The sequence below is a fragment of the Mesoplodon bidens genome (genome assembly GCF_964165515.1).
Source record: "Mesoplodon bidens genome assembly, chromosome: 5".
NCBI classification, from domain to species: Eukaryota; Metazoa; Chordata; class Mammalia; order Artiodactyla; family Ziphiidae; genus Mesoplodon; species Mesoplodon bidens.
Genome location: NC_138161.1, coordinates 39446589 through 39468049, shown reverse-complemented (window position 1 = coordinate 39468049; position 21461 = coordinate 39446589). Strand labels below are relative to the sequence as shown.

General features: G+C 33.8%; 1 protein-coding gene across 7 annotated transcripts in view; it reads right to left on the bottom strand.

Moving 5' to 3' along the window:
- The window catches only part of CADM2 (cell adhesion molecule 2), a gene marked incomplete at both ends in the record, with an annotated part of 1085551 nt that overhangs the window by 86233 nt on the left and 977857 nt on the right, over window positions 1-21461 (bottom strand). For all 7 annotated transcript variants that reach the window (XM_081235460.1, XM_081235462.1, XM_081235464.1 and 4 more), the window contains one exon: window positions 2428-2606. In XM_081235460.1, coding sequence (XP_081091586.1) covers window positions 2428-2606 — 179 coding nt within the window. The remainder of the gene's footprint in view (window positions 1-2427; window positions 2607-21461) is intronic.

Sequence of the window (21461 nt, the reverse complement as noted above, 5' to 3'; positions counted from 1 at the left end):
TAACTGTGGTAGAATCAAAGACAGTCTCAGCTCATGAAAGGCCCTTCTGTGCTAGAGCTATATTAAATTATCACAGCTAATGTAAAATCAAACTTGGTGTAAAAGATAAAAGGGTAAAGTTCTCACAAATGATCACTTATCACTCCATTCCAAAATGCATACAGCATTCATTATAGATTGAAATACCACTCAAATTTCACCATTTAGTTGGGTTTTGAAACAGCCAAACCATTAACAGAAGAGAGCAGATTTTTATATTTATACAACCAGTGACTAATGAAACGTTATACCCTGTGCACAAAGGAGGGAAAAAAAAAACCTTTATTTTGTAATGAACCCAATTGGAGCCCTTTTTAAACACAGTATAATATGGTTTCACTGTTTCATCGAGCCTCTCATTACTTGTGTCAATAATCCTAGGTAAAACACTGTTGAACTTCACAGCATTTATCCAGTAGCATGAATAGCATTCATCTATGGGGTGCTTTTGATGAATTGTACTTCAAAAAGCAAAGCCAAAAATGACTTCTTACAAAGTGCTCAGAGAAGTATTTATCAGAAATATGTCAACTGCCAACTACCTAAAGGTAGCTTGGCTATTTAGGGAATCATGCTGTTGGCTAGCTTGCAAACAGTGAGAAAACATATGAATTTTCTCCACTTGAATTACTTTAAAAAAATAAATAACATACTTTTCATCTAAGTACATTATTTTTTCTGTCACTTCCCTACTAATTCTCTATATTTTTATGTCATATTGCTTTCAACACAATGTGACATGCTATGCAACATGCCCCAGGTTCCAAAACTGTTAGGTGGAACAAGCGCTTATCAAGTTGAGGGTGAATCAGACTTCATTTCCGTGACTGCAGGATCTAAACATCCAGGTCAGCACGAACTGAAAGCTACTCCTGGATCTTGCTCTAAGGATCTAACTAATCTTCTTGACACACTCAGTGGTTGTTATATTCTCTCTGGCAGTGAGCCTGGTAGGGTTTATCTACAGGGGGTTACTACATTTAATTCCAATTTATCAGTCTAATTTGATTAGGCTGATCTTTCCCAAAAGCTGGAATTTGCACAATTTATGAGATACTAGAAATTACTCTCTCAGCTCTGTTATCTTCAAGATGTTTATATGTGGAAAGTCTATTCAATGCAAGACTTTGCCTTTAAGAACAAAAGTGTTATTAAGAACTGAGAAACGGCAGACACTAAGGCAATTTGAAAATAAAGTTGTAAATTGTTTTAATACATCATTCTTTCTCCAATTTCGTCCTGTTTCATAAAAAAGTAAACATCTTGGAAAAAAACACAAATGGGATTATTTTTTCCTTAAAATTAAATCCCTTTACAAAGAATTAGACTTTATCCCCCAAATTCCTTTTTGGAAACATATAAAATTAACCCATGCTTCTTACAGTTATTTTATACTTAGGTTCATGAGAAAGATTTCACATAAAGGTACTCCCTTCAGGATTTCTAAGATCCATTGGATTTATTATAGCATTGTGTAATTTTTACACAGTACTCATTCAAATACTGTAATATTGTGTAGAACACAACATTAGTCTTAAAAAAAAAACGTTTTCTTGGTGAACTATATGAGAAGAATCTTACATTCTCTAATGCTTTTTTCTCTTGGAGATTCACATTGTACCCTATAAATAAACTCTGAGAAGTCTTGCAATAAAGAAACCTAATTTTGTTTATTGTGATATTTATCGATTTCAGAAAAGTTCATCTTCGTCTAACAATATGGTAAAGCTACATCATGAACAACTTGTCCTGGCTTTTGGAGTTTAGGAAAAGCAGAGATTCTTTTTAATCTTGGGTATTGGGATTTTTTTTTGCCATTTTCCTATATTTACTCAAGTTGTGAGATTATTGCAGAGGAGAAAAAATGTCTGTGGGTGTTTCAAATTATTGTTCATAAGAAATTAGTGCAGTTTTCACTAGTATTGTACACCTCTGTCTTTGCTACATCTCTATTACATGCTACCTCTCTTTGTAAAACTAGTAATAGTGATTATAAAGCATATTTTTATGAAAATACTACCAAAATTAACTCAGGGAAAATATTGTTTTCATGATTCTGATTTATAATTTAAAGCATTTATTTGTAAAACGTAAAGAAAACCATTAATATGATTTACTATTCACCACCAAATATTATACAGCATATTTATAATAAAAAAATCTTCCACAAATATAAATTTTATTTTGAGTATAGGCTGTAATTTTATTTTATTAGTTTGACTTGAAACATATTAATTGTGAATCTTGGAGATATTTACACTTATGAGAAGTCCTTGTGAAAGAAAAAGAAAACCCTTTTAAATTTGTTTATTATTCTAAAGATTTTGATAAATTTAAGCAGTTTTTCAAGTCATTCTCACATGTATAATAATGTCAAAAGGTACTCACCATGTACAATGAGAACATACTCTGCGCTGCTTTGGCCAATGGTATTTGTGGCTTCACATCGATATGTACCATTATCCGTTTTGTTGAGGAAAAGAATGTTTAGCTCCCTACCACTCACAACCATTCGGTCAGGATCTGGTAATTCTCCGCCATCCTTTGTCCACAAAACAGGTTCTGGCCTATTGGATTTAAACATGCATATAAACAAAAAATATATGAAATGTTACATGTTCTGTGAATTAATTAAGCAATTTATAAATATTTAACACCCATTTCATGGATAACTATGTGCTAAGTTCTATAAGGTACCAAAAGAATCATAATTCACTCACTCAGAAGATTTTGGAGGTATGGCAATTATAATTTTATTCTATTCTCCTTAACTAAGCAGACATGTATTAAGGAGCTAATTAGTTGAGTCACTATAGTAGTCACTGATAGATAGCACGTCCTGCGGCCCAGATTCTGTGGCTAAATGTCTCATACCTGCTGGTCTCTGGAGGATTGCCTGTGGGCTACTGGAGCAGCCTTCCACAGAGGTACCTGGAATTATACCTTTGCATTTGGGGCCACCATTGTGGGGGCATGGCTTTGCCTGAAACCACCTGAAATTTCTCCCCCTTACCTTTCCTGCTTTCTCATCCCTCTAGAGGTTTTTTTTTTTTTTTGTGCAAGTTATCTCTTTTCTTTCCTCCTTAGCTTTACTGAGATATAACTGACACACAGCACTGCACTAGCTTAAGCTGCAAAGCATAATGATTTGATATATGTAAATGTTGCCACATGATTACCACAATAAGTTTAGTGAACATCCATCACCTCACATAGTTATTTTTTTTCTTGTGATGAGAACTTTTAAGATCTACTCTCTTAACAACTTTAAAATATACAATCCAGTATTATTAACTATAGTTGGCATACTATACATTATATCCTCAGAACTTACCTTATAACTATAATTTTGTACCTTTTGACCACCTTCACCCATTTCCCCTATCTCCCACTCCTGCCTCTGGCCACTTTTATTCAACATTTTACTGGAAGTCCTAGCCAGAGCAATTAAGCAGGAAAATAAATAACAGGTAACCAAATTGGAAAGGAAGAAGTAAAACTGTCTTCATTTGCTGATGATATGATAACATATAAAGAAAACCCTAAAAATTCCACTAAAAAACTCTTAAAACTAATAAATGAATTCAGTACAGTTACAAGATACAAAATCAATAGATAAAAATCAATTGAATTTCTATACACCAACAATGAAATATAAGAAACTGAAATTAATAAAATCTATTTTATAATCGCATTAAAAAGAATAGAATACTTAGAAAAAAAATGTAACCAAGGGGGTGAAAGATCTGTACACTGAAAACTATAAGACATTAATGAAAGGAACTGAAGACGTCAAATAAATGGAAAGATGGTCTTTGCTCATAGATTGAAAGAATTAATATTAAATGTCTATACTACCCAAAGCAATCTACAAATTCAATGCAATCCCTATCAAAATTCCAATGGCATTTTTCACATAAAAAGAACAAAAAATCCTAAAATTTGTATGCAACAACAAAAGGCCCCAAATAGGCAAGCAATCTTGAGAAAGAAGGAAAAAGCTGGAGGTTTCACACTTCCTGATTTCAAATGATATTTCAAAGATATAGTAATTAAAAGAGTAATTAAAAGTAATTAAAAGAGTAATTAAAAGAGTATGATATTGGCAAAAATATAGACACATAGATAAATGGAATAGAAGGCTCAAAATAAACCCATGCATATACGGTCAATTAATTTTTGACAAAGGAGGCAAGAATACACAATAGGGGAAAGGACAGTCTCTTCAATAAATAGTGCAGGGAAAACTGAAGCACCACACACAAAAGGATAAAGCTGTGCCCCTATTTTACGTTATACATAGACATCAACTCAAAATGGGTTAAAAACTTGAATGTAGGACCTGAAAACCTAAAACAGGAAAGAAGCTCCTTGGCATTAGTCTTGGTGATGATTTTTCAGATTTAACACCAAAAGCAAAGACAACAAAAGCAAAAATAAACAAGTGGGACCACATCAAATTAAAAAGCTTCAACACAGCAAAAGAAGCAACTTAAAAAATGAAAAGGCAGCCTATGGAATGAGAGAAATTATTTGCAAATATTATGTCTGGGTAAATAAGATAAGGGGTAAATATCCAAAATAAAGAAAGAGCTCATACAAGTCAGCAGCAAAAAACCCTGATTAAAAACAGATAATCTGAATAGACATATTTTCCAAAGGAGATATACAAATGGACAACAGGTACATGAAAAGATGCACAACATCACTAACAGCTAGGGAAATGCAAATCAAAACCACAATGAGATAACACTTATACCTGTTAGAATGGCTGCCTTCTAAAGGAAAAGAAGTAATGACTGTTGGGGAGTGTGTGGAGAAAAGGGAACCCTCCTACACTGGTGGTGGGAATGTAAATTGGTGCAGCCACTATGGAGAACAGTATGGAGATTCCTCAAAAAATTAAAAATAGAATTACCATATGGTCCAGTGATTCTACTTGTGGGTATATATCCAAAGGAAAAAAAAAACTGTTTCAAAAAGGTATCTGCACCCATATCCATTTTAGCACTATTTACAATAGCCAACACATGGAAACAACCTAAGTGTCCATTTACAAATGAATGGATAAAGAAAATAAATTCCAAATGTAATGGAACACTATTCAGTCATAAAAAAGAAGGAAATCCTGCCATTTGTGACAATATGGATGGAACTTGAGGGCATTACGCTAAGTGGAAAAGTCAGACAGAGAAAGACGGATACTATATGACTTCACTTATATGTGGAATATAAGAAAAAACTGAACTCATAGAAACTGACAGTTCTCCTTTAATCAAATACTTGCAAAAAATTCTCAAAACCTGCTTTCAGGAAAGAAAGGATAAATGAATCATGAATTCCTGTCTTCAAAGAGTTCAGTCTTATGTAATTGTTAATGATAAGAATGGTTATTAGTATCTATCACCATGTGTTGACAATGTCCTAGTTACTTTACATAGATTTACTATAATCCTCATAAGAACATGACATCATTTTTAAAAATATAATGCAGATAATAATATAGAAGATTAGAGGTATATTCAAACCCTGGTCTGAATCCATAGTCAATGTTTTGCCCACTACCCCTTGTGTTCTAACATGATGAATATATTCCTAGTTCTTCTATGTCAAAATTTTAAAATTTAAACAAGATTTTATCTTACCATTATAAACTAATTTCAAAAAAGCTTTAATTATTTGTTTATTTTGGCGAAAACGTTGAACTTATGCTTTGTTGTTGTGAATGCAATTAGAACATAGGTCTTTATAAGTGGTGCCTATGACTACCACAGCTTTTCTAAGATGAAGAATATATATATTTTTTTCTGACAATATTTTGTAAAAGAAATAAAAGTCGTGAACCAAATAATAATAAATATTGTAAATTGTATCAAAATAGTAGATCAGCAATGTGGTAAAAAAGTCACTTAGTTTTTTAGCAAAAGCTTGTTATCTAAAAACATTAGAAGAATACAATAATTTATATCATCCAATTATATAGACAACTCATTCTGATAGCATCTTTAATAAAAGTCAAACCATTAATACTTCTCAACTTTCTTCATATATTCCTCATTTGCTTGTTGCTATTTGAATTTACTAATTCTTATTTTAAAACTGATAGACTGGATAATCTTGGACCATAGACATCCTTAAAATTCTTTAAAGAATAAAGCAGGCACAATAAAATTATGATAAACTGCATGTAACTGAAATAATTAGAAATTGCATCCTTTCTACAAAGCCACATGAGGCCAACATTAAGATAACAGTTACATTAAGGATAATTTGAATTTCGGAAAATTCATCCTTAAAATACTGTTTAATAGAAGTATTTTATTATATTAAGAGGCAATATTTCTTCATATATAAGTTGGAATTTAAACACACAGATATAATTATATGCAAATACCTATATATTTCCATAAATAAAATTATACTCCCCAAATCTAAACTGTCAATTGTTTCTCTGTTAGTGTTCATAAGCTTTAAGTCATATCTTAAAGCACATGGCTCTGTAAATACGTAATTAAATTTAGATATATATTTTAAATTTTGTGTAAGGAAATGAAGTTAAAGATCTAGAAAAATTATTCAAGTTGCCAGTATTTAAAAAACTTTTTTTCTAAAATAATAATTCTCTCTTTTAGGAAATAATGAACAAACACCTGCAAAAAATGGTTAACAGGAGATTATAGCAGTATAAGTCACTCCTGACACTGAACATTGCAGGATTCTTGATTGTACTCTGAATGATAAATCTTCAAGGTGGCAAAAAATGTTAGCATCATAAGATGCAATTTTAACAAAATGGAGGTTAGAGTTTACACATCGATTAAAAATAGCCTACACATATTCCAATTAGTATTTAAAATGTTCAAGCTTCTTAATAAAATAAGCTTCACCATAAAAATATTAACTGGTTTAGCAAGTCTTGATACAATTTGTGTTTCATCTTAATAAAGAGGGCCCCTAGGCTTTCTCTAATTGGAACCTAGAATGATTGAGTTTCTTGCTGCAAATGAATAAAAATCTTCCCTGCTATTCAGGCAACCAAAGGAGATCATTTAAAAAGTGGTTCCAGTCTACAGTTTCTACGTGATAAGGCTGAAAACGAGTAGGAGCCAGACACCAGGAATAAGAGGACAGTGACACATCATCAGGCGTGAGATAATACTGTATAACTCCACAGCAAGAATATTAAGATAGCCAATCCAGAGAGTTGCCCCTTTCAAAGCAATTAATGTTCAACTAAAAGTAGAAAATCTTCTGAACGAGATGAAATTAAATTTATGTTTGTCTACCAAATCTATAAGGCTGAAAAAGATGTTTTGTTTTCTTAGGTACCTAAAAATATTGTGTAGCAGTTTCTTCCTAGGGTAAGCAAAAAACAACAAGAAAATAAAAGTGAAAAAAGGAACCAAATATGCTTGTATATTTATTCTCTTGTATTCTAACGTCTTGGTGAAGTTGTTTTTAGCTTAACAGACTTTTTAAAAACTTTTATTGACTCACTGTTTGGTAGATATCTAATAGGAGAATCTCTGATATCTTTAACAATTCCTTATTTATAAATTAGTGTTGGAAAGAATTGCCACAACTTTCTCAGACTACCGGTTTATTTAATATTTGGACTAGATATAAACATAATTACTAATATCCACTGAAACTCCTGAGTTAGTCACTGGGGCATTTATTCTGTAAAGTTATGCCACAGTAATAATCCCTCTAATTCTTCCAACTGTGTATGGAATCATTCACTCCCTAGGTATTGATGAGAATACCTATTGATGAGACTATTGATGAGCTTTGCCTGCATAGCTCCCATTTTCCCTTTTAGGCTCATGCTTGAGAATAATAAAAAATAAGCAGTTCAGTTATAGAAATATCAGTCACACAATACAGATCTCCTAAGGAAAGAATTCTCCTAGTATCCTTACAAAGTGGACAAGAGTAAAAGTTCTTCCAAATTTTGGAATAGATACACTCTCCAGTATCTTCCTTTTCCCAAATGGCTATATCCCCCTTGAGTTCTGCAATGTCTTTTCCTTCAATGAGCACAGTACATGTTGGGTTCTAATTCTAAAATTAATCCTGTGAAAATTAAGTTACTTTTTCTAGATAAAAGAAAAAAATAAGTCACTGTAATAGCATTCAAGTAAACATCTTGTTCTGGCTCAAAGGAAAAAGAAAGAAATTACATACTACAATTACATATATCTTACATTTCCTTTAATATAAGACAAAGCATGAACTTATATTTAATAACTTGGGGCCTTTTATACTTATATGGCACATGAAGATGACTAAGGCATTTATTTCAGTTTAGAAATTCCATAGGGGGGGTGGCAGTAGATGTGATTGAAGATTCAATACTGAGGAGATTTTTTTAAAGCCTAATTCCCCTTTATTTTTTATAATATTTTTACTCTAAAGTGAAAGAAGGTGGTGGGAGTTATGCAAACATCTTGATTCCTTTTTCTGCTTTAAGCAAACTTTTAAATCAATAAATTATACTGCAGAGTCTGTATATAAAACCTCAGCATTCATGCTATCAAATTCTTAGAGAAATGGAGGGAGAGAACTTAAATGAAAATTAATAGAAAAGTGGGTTTGAAATTGGTTTCAAGTGCAGAATTTTAATTTTATTGGGTTCCCATAGGGAGGATTCTGAGAGAAATCTAGCCTAGGCAATCTCCATTGGGTAGATGGATATTGTATCCATAAACCACAGTCCAAACTTTGTCTATCAAGTGAGGAAGAAGAAAAAAGGAAAATAGGAAAACAGAAGCTGGGGTTGCTTGCTCCTTTTTTAAAATTTAAAATACAAATACAAAGGAAGTTCAAAGAGTAGCCTTTCTTAAAGCTGTGAAACCAATTCAAAACATAATTTTGGAATGAGTCTCAGTTGGAAGCAAAGGATATCGTAGATAAATAGAAAGAGACCGAAAGGGGTTACTTGTGGAGTTATTTATTATGTTAATCATTTCAAATTTAAAGATACATAAAGGATTATTTTGTTATTGAGGGTCAAACGAGATGTTTCTGAACATAGTTTGTAAGTAAGTTTCTATATATATTGAAAGGTATATTCTTAATTATTGTAAAAATATTGATCTAGGCCTTTGGAGAATACATACAAGCTGTGATTTTTCCTCAGATTTGATTGTTGTGTAACTTAATTATAATGAAATTTGTTTTCCTTTTATTCTGATATTGATTTTATACTTTTCATGGCAGCAATTCTTAAAACATCAAATAACTTTTACTATTAGCCAAGTTAACTTTGAATGTTTTACTTATCATAATTGGGGTTCACTTTAAAACATAATCAATGAAACATTTATGTGTCTGTCTTTATACATATAGTTTTGCTTAAGGGAAAACAAAACTTCAGAAACGTTTTATAGTAGAGTAATCTTCAATGAGTCTCGATGGGTTTAATTGCCAGAAAATGTCCTACTCTTACACTTACATCTTAAGACAGGTAAGAGATCAATGAACATTTTTGTTGTTGTTGTTAATTAAAGTATACCTATATATCCTTGACTGGATACTTCATAGGTTACACAATTATTATCTAATAAGTATCTATAAACAAATCAGTGCAAGTTTTGAACCAGGAATTATGAGCGACATAAGGAAACTAAAATAATATCTGTTCTCTGAGATATTATACTTTAATAGTTTACATAAAATATGTCTAATCAAACATAACATTTGGCAGGATATGGTAAGTGGCATAAATGAGTTATAAAAAATCATAAAGATTCATCATATCTATATTAGGAACATTACAACAGGCTTTATGAAAGATATAACTTTTGACTCATCTCTCTAATTATGGCAGGATTTTGAGTGGTAGAAATGGAAGGTGACAGCTCAAGAGGAGTCAGAATCCTGGTTAGGATGCTTGCCTTCCAGAGGCCGTATTGTTGAATAGATGAATTTAAACATGGCGAATGCCTGGAAAGAGTATAAGGTTACTAGGTGATAGTGTTATTGGTTCAGATAACAAACTAAGAAAGGGTAAAGTTAAAAGTGTTTGATGTGATAACTGAGTTGGGAGTAATAAAATCAAAAGCTAAGATGTAAGTTGATATTAAGGAACAGGACCAAATATGCTCATAAGAAGCTTTAGTCCGAGATAAAGTTTTTAGGACATGAAGCTGAACATGAAAAAATTATTATTTTACTATTAGACCAGAAGACTGATGATGCCGTTAATATGGAATACAGAATGAAATATGGTAGGGAACATTCTGGTCATAAAAAGGAAGATGAACAAAAGCAAAGAAATGAAAAAGTTTGGAATAGAGAGGTGGGGGGTAGAAACACAAACCTGTACATTTAAACCTGTACATTTTTTAGCCTGGCACTCAGCCCTGGCCTTGAGTATCAGGTGGAAAAATCCAGACTTTCCTGAAAAATAAAAATGCTTTTACTAACTCATTTGAGAAGTAAATATTTCTGAGCAGAGTTTTCTTTAAGTATACCAATGTGAAATACCTGAAAAAGAAAAATTCAATGAAGAGACCACATATAGAGTTCTGAAGAGAGAAAACAAAGATTTACATGAAGTTGGAGTAATAATAAAGGAAAGCACAGAATAATAGAATATAATAGAAGAGCTCTTGGGAAAGTAAACATAACTTTTTGGAGCTAGAAAATGTATGGTGTTACTGAAAACAGAGGAGAAACTCTCCTTATGGAGTCTAGTCTGTATGAGAACAATCTTAATCCTGAATAGGAAAAAATAGCAATGCAAGACCAACCAACTAACCAACCAAATGACAAACAAACAAAGCATAAACCAGGGTGGAAACAAACTGAGATACAGTGGAAAGGAAAAGTTGATGATTTCAGTTTAAGAAACATTAAATTCAAGTGCTAGAAGAAAATAAAGAAATACATCTCCATCTAGCAATAAGGAATGAGAAATTAGAAACTGGAGCAGAGGGCAGGACTAGAATTTATACAGAGATTGGAGCCAAGCAAGTGTCCAAGCTTAAGAGAAAAAACAAAAGAACAGATTCCCAAACATTTGGGAGATGAGAAAAGAAAGACAATGAAATCCAGTATGTCTTAGAGAAGTCAAAATAAATTAATGTCATAGGAACATAGGAACAAGAGAGAATCTCTTTAAACTTCATTGATCTACATATTTACATTTATAACTCATCCAATACCTTGAGGTTCCCAGAACCTCTCATATCCAATAATTATTTTGTTAGCCTTACTCAGCCATAATCATACACTAAACTTTGTCATCATCATCACTTCCTTAAATATCAATATTTCAACTTTTCTAATCAGAACCTTCCATCGTTTTTTTTTTTTTCTTTTCTTTTTTTTTTTTGTGGTACACGGGCCTCTCACTGCTGTGGCCTCTCCCGTTGCGGAGCACAGGCTCAGAACGTGCAGGCTCAGCAGCCATGGCTCAAGGGCCTAGCCGCTCCGCGGCATGTGGGATCTTCCTGGCCCAGGGCACGAACCCGTGTCCCCTGCATTGGCAGGCGGACTCTCAACCACTGCGTCACCAGGGAAGCCCGCCTTCCACCTTTTCAGCACACTATTCAGCTCATCATCAAAACCTCCAATCCTAACTGCTGAACCCATCACTTACCTTTATTCTTCAATCCACTCCTAACCTTATTTCTCTCTTTAATCAGTATTACTATGCAATCAATATTTTGTTCTTTTCCTATCCATTGTGCTTAACTGGTTGTTTCTCAGGCCTGATGAACCCAACTTTTCCATCTTGTCTGTCAGAACATCTAAGCTAACTGAAAAAAAAAATGAGGAGAGGCTAATGGTTTGTTTGTTTTTTAAATACTGTTCTTGAAGTCGTCATGCAAGAATGTACATGAAGAGCAATGAAAGGCAATTTTGAAGCAAAATAAATTTCATTACTGTGTCTTTGAGTATTTCATAACTTAAAAAAAATAGTTTGGGACATCCCTGGTGGCTCAGTGGTTGAGAATCTGCCTGCCAGTGCAGGGGACAGGGGTTCAATCTCTTGTCTGGGAAGATCCCACATGCTGTGGAGCAACTAAGCCTGTGCGTCACAACTATTGAGCCCGTGAGCCCCAATTACTGAGCCCGTGAGCCCCAGTTACTGAGCCCGCGTGCCACAATTACTGAAGCCCGTGTGCCTAAAGCCTGTGCTCTGCAACAAGAGAAGCCACCACAATGAAGAGTAGCCCCCACTTGCCTCAACTAGAGAAAGCCCACACACAACAACAAAGACCCAATGCAGCCAAAAAACAAAAGTTTTGTTTTTCTGATATGTGGAAATGTGCCCCATGTATTTTCATAAATGTTTAGAATATATGATTATATGTACACATTTTTGCCTCCTATAGCTCTTTAACATATTACTTAGAATAATTATTTTTGCAAAATCTGCATTTTGATACAGTTGGTATCATCATTTGTTAAGTTGGCTCTGTCCTGATCTTTCAAATATTTAGGGCTGGAATAATACAGTAAGTGAAGAGGAAAAAAAAGGAAAAGGAGACTTGAAGAAATTATGCAGGTGAAGAAAATTTAACTACTTCTCTTTAACGTACGTAATTTTCCATTGTGTTTCTAGCCTGTTGCAGTTATTTGTATTTCATTTAATAAATATGTCTTTGTGTATTTGTGTGAGTAAGAGAGAGAGAAAGAGTGAAATAGTTCCTTAGCTTTTTTTCCTCATTGGTCTCCACTCCCTTCTGATTTTAGTGGTTTCTGGACGTGTTCTTCAGTCTCTTGCTATATCCACATAATTCTTAAGGGTTAGTCTTTGCTCAGAGTAGATATGATATTTCCTATACTTGAAAAATTCTTTCTATGAAAAGCAATGATTTTTTTCCTTCTATTTGCAGTTTGAGAATCCCAGTGATTCCTGTTGAAAGTCTCAACAATGAAAGCCCCTACTCAAATATCACCATCAGTACTTCTGCCTGATAGGGTCAAAGGTGTTTAATGCAGTGATAAATGAAGTCCGTTTGAAGTGGAAAATCAAGCCTACTTATTCCATTAAACTGCAAGTTGAAAGTCTGATTCTGAATTTATCTACTCATGTAAATTCCTGAAATCAACTATTGAACTAGTATAGTGTCAAGTAGGAGGAGTCTCATTACATTAAAGATTAGATTCAGATGGGACAATAAAATCAATGTTAACTTCATCATTAGATTTAAAATCTCAAAAGAAAATGAGAAATGGATTTCTTCTACCCTGATTAATCTGAACATATGCTACTTGATTCTGATTTTTTAAGGTACTTCTTGCCTACAAGTTTAGAAACTTGTAGTAGAAATAGAAAATAAACTATATGCAAGAAGTAAGTGCCTTTAGAGACTTGAAAATAATGGCACCTTTTAGAGTGCCTGTGAAATCCTGGACGACTTTTTACTGATAAGGTAGTGTTCATTGATAATTATTTTAACATTTTTGAAAAACAAAGCACTCACACTACAAACTGTAAAGTTCCAGACGCTTTGTGGCACAGGAAATAAAAGATCATCCCCAGAAAAGATAAGATTGCTATGATCCTGAAGGAGTGACAGATTTTAGCACTGAAGAAAAAATATTCAAGATTGTTACAAATGCTTAAGCTAATCTCTCAAGGACTTTGTGCTAAAGCAAAATAATTACCCATGCTTTATCTACACTTAACATTTTTTTTCCCTTTGGTAAACATGGAATATTAATTCCTAGTTAAAAGATCAAGAAATCTTGAGTAAACATTCATTCCCTCATCCAAGCAATAATAAGTCCCTCTTTGTATGTACATTAAGCTCAAAATCTCTATGATATTTTAAAAAATAATTTCTTAAGAAAATATGATTTTCAATTTCTTTGAAACTTAGGAACTCCTTGAAACCTCCTTTGAGTAAGATAGACTTTGGAACATTTTCATGTTTTTCAAATCAGCAACTTATGAGTCTGAGTTTCTCAGAATTTCCCACCTTATCAACCTGTGTACATTATAAGGACAATTTGATACCATATAAAATGTATCTACAAGCATCATAATCAGTCAGATGCCTGAAAACCATTCAGTTCAAGGGCACGTTGCAATGACAGGGTCCTATTCTCCATATCAGAGTTACTTTACAATCCATTACTTTCACTACTATAAAATTGTGTTAATTAACCTTATAAGATCTAATACTTATGTTAAACACTGTGTCACCGTTATAGAACTGTTTCTGTTCCACAACTTCTTTCTTTTCTAATATTAAAACCAATGGTCTTGGAAAAGTAAAAGTAAAGCACACATCATTTATCTGGTAGCTGGGGAATTAAATGCTTCATGTAAGTAAATGCTGAAGATAATTGAAATTTAAGATTAAAACATTTGCAAGTATATTTTAATCATTTGGATGAAATCCTTCTCAAAGGATCAAACTTTTCTGCATTATTAAACAGAACATACTTAGTGATATTCAATTGTTTTTTTGGAGCTAAGATCTCCTCAGTTTGAAAATACATTTTTGTGTAGTGACAGTTTTAGAGAAACTGAAGTGATTAGGATTTAGCATGTTCTTTTCCTGAATGTCCCCAAGATCCAGGTTCACCACAGTTGGTGTTAATGTAACAATTTTCAAATCTTTATACAAGCTTTGTAAAGCTTTATACAATGCACAAACCTATACACACAGGAAATAAAAGCTTGCTCTTTCTAATGTACTGTAACATCTTCTTTTCTTTTTCTTCCTTCCTTTCTTATACTATTATTTATTTTATTTTATTTTTGGTTTTTAAAAATGGCTTTTTAAATTAATCTGATGACTCATTAAAAGCCACAACCAGCTATTTGAAAAACACTGCATTTGTGACCCACAATGAGAACTCCTGTGGCCTCTAGGTCTTTTTGTCCCTCTACTGGAAAGCTATTATATTTTTAATCTTGCTTCTTGATGGTCACCTCACTATATTCATCTCTGTACTTGTAATTTTGAGTGGTGGTGCTGAAGTCCATCAAAGCTCACCATTCTAGAGAAATCTGCTGGTCACAAGTCACAAGAGTTGCTGTTCTTTTCTCCTGTCTCTTTTATTTTCTCTGTCTCTCTCTTCTTTCTCCTTTCCTTGAAGCATCCCAGATATTTCCAGTACTTTGAATTTGAAAGAGTTGGGTTTTAAGGCCATCAAAAATCACTGACATATTCTACTCATTTTAACTGGAAACATTTGTAAATGTTCATATTTTCTACAACTTGGGACATTGCTGTTTAAATTTCTTTCAAACTTTGAAGCTTAGGAGTTCCTGTATGATTGAGGTTATATCTAGAAAAGTGAATCAATATATACCACACTTTGTAAAAACACATATAATGCAAGAAAATTTCTTTAGATTGTTTGAATAAATGGCTTTCCAAGGTACAAAAATTTTCTCAGTTTCACCATTAATTGAAATAATACTAAATATCTCCAGTGATTCTGAATTAATTTTATTTTTTCACTGTTTGTTCTCTCCATATATTTGCAAAAATGATAATCAAATTATTTACCACAAGCACAAAATAACACACTTCTCAGTAAGTTGAATGGCGATCACCAGAAGGATACTAGCTCTAACATTAGGACACATATTATGGAAAAAAATTGCAAAGAGAAAAAACAAATCTTACTGAATGGCACTTGTTGAGCACTAGGTTAACATGTTCTTTAATCAAGGATGAAGTATGATATTTCAGCTCTTTTACATGTTAAGAGTGATTTTTGTTTCTGCACTTTTCCTACAATTACCATTTTGATGACTGTTTTTATATAAACACAAATGAATGTTTACAGATCTTTAAATAAAGAGTAAAATGCTTAGATGTAATCTCATAATTAATATATTAAAAAGAAACAGAGATTTTCAAATCCATGAGCCCAAAAGTACACATCTTAAAATCTAATCAAGTATATGACATTATCACTCCACAATGTCTTAAACATATTGAGACATTTTAGTGTTAGAGTTTCCCACTGAACACTTACAAAATAATTGGGTTTTTGTTGCAAGAAAATTGCTTACCTGGAAATGTTCAAGAAGTACATTTCCTCTTTGGATCTATAATCATGATTCTGCAAGCTCTTATGGGACTTTCACAAGACATAGGCACATTTAACTGAAAATGATTGAGTGCCCAACACACCACAGATGCCCAGCCTAAATAACAGCAGTGGAGATTACCGAGAGTCAGCTTCTTGTTTCAAAAACAAAACCAAATATATTCGGTCTCATTTCCAAGCTAACCACTTGTGTGTTTCCAGAAAGTCAACATGGGATTAAATTTTGAAGCCATGAGATGGAAGCAAAAGAACATATGGGCCTCAGAAGAGATACTTGTATGAAAAGGACAGCACATGGATATATTTTTTTAAATTATGAAAACTTGGAGCAAATTTCCCAATATTATTCCTTTGAAAACACTTTAGAAAAAACTGACTACAATGCTTTTAATTAATTAATTGAGACAACTTTATATCTCTCTAGAGATCAGAACACAAGAGGGGAAAAATCTAAATGCTCTAACTTTTATCATCCAAGGACTGACTTTGTGAGGGTATGTATATAGTAGGTCCATCCTCTCATTATGTTTATTCCACCAATTGTTTTGGTGACATATTAAGCATAGTATTTAGCAAGAAAGACATACTTTGGGGGAGTGTTCACTTTGAACTTCCTGCTTATTCTATTTACCCTCTAAGGCTGTGCATTGTATTTCATTACATTGGTATTACGTTTGCAGGTACTGCTTTGTAGTTATAACCTGCAGTCAATCTTCTCAAACATATCAAATTAAGAACATAATATAATTAGTTTTTTAAAAACAAATATATTTAATAATCAGAACTATTTAGATATATTTAGAAATTCTTTAGATACTATTTAGATATGCTAATACAGGTTTGATTCATAACTGATAATCTTTTCTAATTATTTAGTTAAAATATGGGCATTCCTAAAAGTTTATAAGTATTTTCTCATTCTTGCCAACTTCTCTGGGTTATTGTGAAAAGTCAATATGATAGGAGAACTAAAAACACTAATGTAAATAAGAAAACATAACCACCAGAGTTGTTAAAATTTTTAAAAAGTGTCTTTGTAATCTACCATTTATCAATTGAGTGAATAGAAAAGGTCATATGACCTCCACAAGATTTACTGTCCTTATCTACAAAATGAAAACAATTATAAGAGTCTTTGTAAACCTTTTACAACACGATAGTTTTGTGGTTAAAATAAGACTAGCATGAGTGAACTTGAAACCTATGCCAAAATGAGGCTTTATACGTCACAGACTCTGGATTCTCAACCACTCATGAACCACGCTATTCACTTAGTTCTGGTTTCTTAAAACCTTCCAGATCTCTCGCTTTGGCTTTCTGTCAAAACTAGCTACCTATGGGCTTCCCTGATGGCGCAGTGGTTGAGAGTTTGCCTGCTGATGCAGGGGACATGGGTTCGTACCCCGGTCTGGGAAGATCCCATATGCCGCAGAGCGGCTGGGCCCGTGAGCCATGGCCGCGGAGGCTGTGCTCCGCAACGGGAGAGGTCACAGCAGTGAGAGGCCCGCGTACCGCAAAAAAAAAAAAAAAAAATAGCTACCTGGTTAATCTCTATTTCATCCCAGCTGAACTCCTTTACATTGTTGCCTTTTCCACATTTGTGGAACCAGAACTCATTCTCTACCCCTTCCAGTCCTTCCAATTGTTCTAAATTTTTTTCTACCTTAACAGTATGGAGGGGCTATTCCTATGTCTCAGGACTTTTCCACTTCTAGCTATATTACATTTTACCCCCTGACAAGAGTTCATGCCTCTGTCCCTCTTCTCTACAGCTCATTATTACTATTTAATCTCAACAAAAATAGCCATGTTGCCCTGCCAGTTTTGCCATGACTTTATTTTTTTTTATTAGTTTCTGCTTTATAACAAAGTGAATCAGTCATACATATACATCTGTTCCCACATCCCTTCCCTCATGCATCTCCCTCCCTCCCACCTATGCCATGACTTTAGTTTGGATTCCTTTGCTGTTCAAACATGCTTTGGAAAGTCACAGACTGTTGTCCTAGAATGTGTTTATTCTGCTTAGAACCTTCAATTTCAGAGCCATGTAAGAAATCTGAGATAGTAACTCAGTTCCCAGCATTGCCATAGTAGCCCAATATCAGCATGTGCATTAAATATGTAATTAAGACTTCTGAGTTTAAAACTTGGTGAGATACACTGTATGGAATTTTTTGACAAAATAATAACTTATCCTCATGGCTATTATTTATTATGAAATTAATTGGAGGCAGAAATTGCATATATTTTTTCATTAATATTTAAAATAGGGCTTCCCTGGTGGTGCAGTGGTTGAGAGTCCACCTGCCGATGCAGGGGACATGGGTTCGTGCCTCGGTCTGGGAAGATCCCACATGCCGCGGAGCAGCTGGGCCCGGAGCCTGTGCATCGCAACGGGAGCGGACACGACAGTGAGAGGCCCGCGTACCGCAAACAAAACAAAAAACAAACAAAAAAATTAAAACAATTTGTTTACTAGGTTTTATTTTCTAATTTTAGAGAATAAAAAATACTTGGTATACTTACACTGGTAAACTGTGGACTTTGGGGTGAAAATGATAGGTCCATATAGGTTCATTGTAATAAATATACCACTGTTGTGAGGGACGTCAATAGTGGGGGAGGTTGGACATGAGTAGGAACGAAGGGTATATGGAAACCCTGTACTTTCCACTCAATTTCACTGTGAACCTAAAACTCTCTAAAAAATAAAGTTTATTAATTAAAAAAACATTTTGGTGTGGTTACGTGACTTACTCAAGACCACTCAGGCCACAGATATCTGCGGATTTATAATTCAAAGCTACTTCTATTTCTCTTTCTACTGCACCACACAGCTTTTTCTGCCCCAGAGCATGACAGCTTAGACAGTATATCTGAACATAAACACAGACCTTGATGATTAATTAGATGGCTTTCTATAGCGCAGATGTCAGGGGAGAGACAAATACTGTGTAATTAACATCTACTAGGCATTAAGTCAAATCATATAAAATTGCCATCATTGTAGATCATATTCTTTTTCCCAAAATTTGTGAAAGGAAAATCAAAATGGAGTCTATATTGCTAAGAGAGCTCCCTAAAATGGAGCCAGGAGGCTATTACAAAGTATGACTTATGCACATCTCAGCCTGAATAGAATCTAACCATTTGATTTCTTATTGTCCTACTTAAGACATCTAGATCATCTGCCAGAAACTCAAGATAATTATTGGGCCCATACCCTAAAATAACTTGTGGCAGCCTCTCTACTTACTGGACTACCCTAAAATAACACATGATTCCTCAAGGACAAATATTTCCTGATTCACGTCAATCACAATTCTCACTAGGCAAATTTTAACAGCCTTTTGGCTTTTTGTCTTTATAAGCCCCTGACTCTTTCTCTTCCTTTGAACACTCTTTTGGTTTAACCAGAATCTGTCTCCTGAATTGCAATTCTTAAGACCCCAAATAAACTATTTTATTATTTGAAGCCTTCTGCACTGTTTTTCTGTTGACAAATTCATATTTTCCTCTATTTGGGGCTAAGACATTTCACTCTGGATAACTTGCCTTCTTTAACTCTGGGTTTGTTTTGTCATTTCTTCTGGCTGTGATTAGATTATATGACAATTAGTAAATAACCTGTGATTTGTAAAAAGGTACATATTAGGTTGAGAAAACAGATTTGATATAAAACTGTTTTGCCTTAATTTGCATCTTATTTTTAATCTCCATTATGCTAATAGGAAAATGCATGTTTTTATCAGATTTCTTCTTAAATTCTAGATCATTTTGAAAATGGATGTGTAAGTGTTCCTCTAAAACACCTCACCAGTTATTATATGATATGTGATCTGTCTTCCTAAAGATTAAAATCTTTCTTCTTATTCAGAATAGCAATGTTATGTGCAATGCAATTATGTATACTAGATTCATACCAAAATCATAAGAAAAAGTGTGGTTACCAGAGGTAAAATAGTAACTACAACATAAACATAATGCCTGATATACAGAAAAATTTATCAATGACTATAATTATTTTCTTTTATAGAATAAATACCAAATATACATTTATTTGACTGAAAATGTCACATTGCTTTTGTGAAGTAAATTTACAAAGTGTTAAACATTTGATTAAAATGAATGATGAGGGCTTCCCTGGTGGCGCAGTGGTTGAGAGTCCGCCTGCCGATGCAGGGGATATGGGTTCGTGCCCCGGTCCGGGAGGATCCCGCATGCCGTGGAGCGGCTGGGCCCGTGGGCCATGGCTGCTGAGCCTGCGCGTCCGGAGCCTGTGCTCCGCAACGGGAGAAGCCACAACAGTGAGAGGCCCGCATACCGCAAAAACAAAAACAAACAAACAAACAAACAAAAAATGAATGATGATTCTTTAGCTATAGCGTGTGTGGGGCAATCCCACACCTTTTAAGGTCATAACATTAATGTAATATAACAGCTTTTTCCCCCTCTACTTCTATAAGCAGAGAATGCTGCTGCCTGAAAGCTGTCTGGGAATTCAGCCAAAGAAAGAAGAAGGTTACAAAAATTCTGGGGACTTTAAAGAAAAGTGGCTGGCATTAGCTTGGTCCTCATTTTAAACTAAAATTAAAACAATAGACAGACATGTACAGTAATCTCTCTTTTAAGGAAAGAATAGAATGCCTCTATAGTAATGTCAAGTGGAACAATTTGGTCCTTGCCCAAGTTATGCAGCTGTTCCACAGGGAAACAGCAAAAGGCTTCAATCCAAAGCAGGCAAATAAGGCATGATTGTTTATAAACAGTCACTGTGGCCCTCACATTTAGAACAAGGAAAACAATATTAGCATACAGGAGGCCAGGCTAGGAACATGAGTCTCAGTATGAGTTGAGTCACACCATAATTTTGTGATTTATACAAAAGATAGTGGTGCTATTTTGTTCTACTATTAACTTGCCTAATAACCATGGATAACTCATACTTTAGGAAATCATATATTGGTCAAACATTTTTAAAGAAACAATATTTGATCACGGATTAAGGAAATGATATGTCAGCTACAAAATGTAAAGAAATCATACACCTGTTATCCACTTCTGATTCTCACCTGCTCATCAAAGGGGGCTCGGGTAATTGGTAAGGATAATAGAAATCGGGTGTTTCAGGAGTCAATTAGAAGCTAAGACACAGTGTTGCTTCTCCGTGATTCCAAAATAACAAAATGGGGAATCAGGTGTAATAGCAGCAAAATAATGGAGAACTTTGACGGTGATTACCAGAGTAAAATAGGAAATTCGAACCTACCTGTTGGGTAAATGTGATATCACATACTTCATTTTTACTCCCACTCTTTACAGGCTTTTTTGATCCTACCTTAAAATAGGACAGCCTCTTTACTATTTTTTGTTTTAAAACTTCT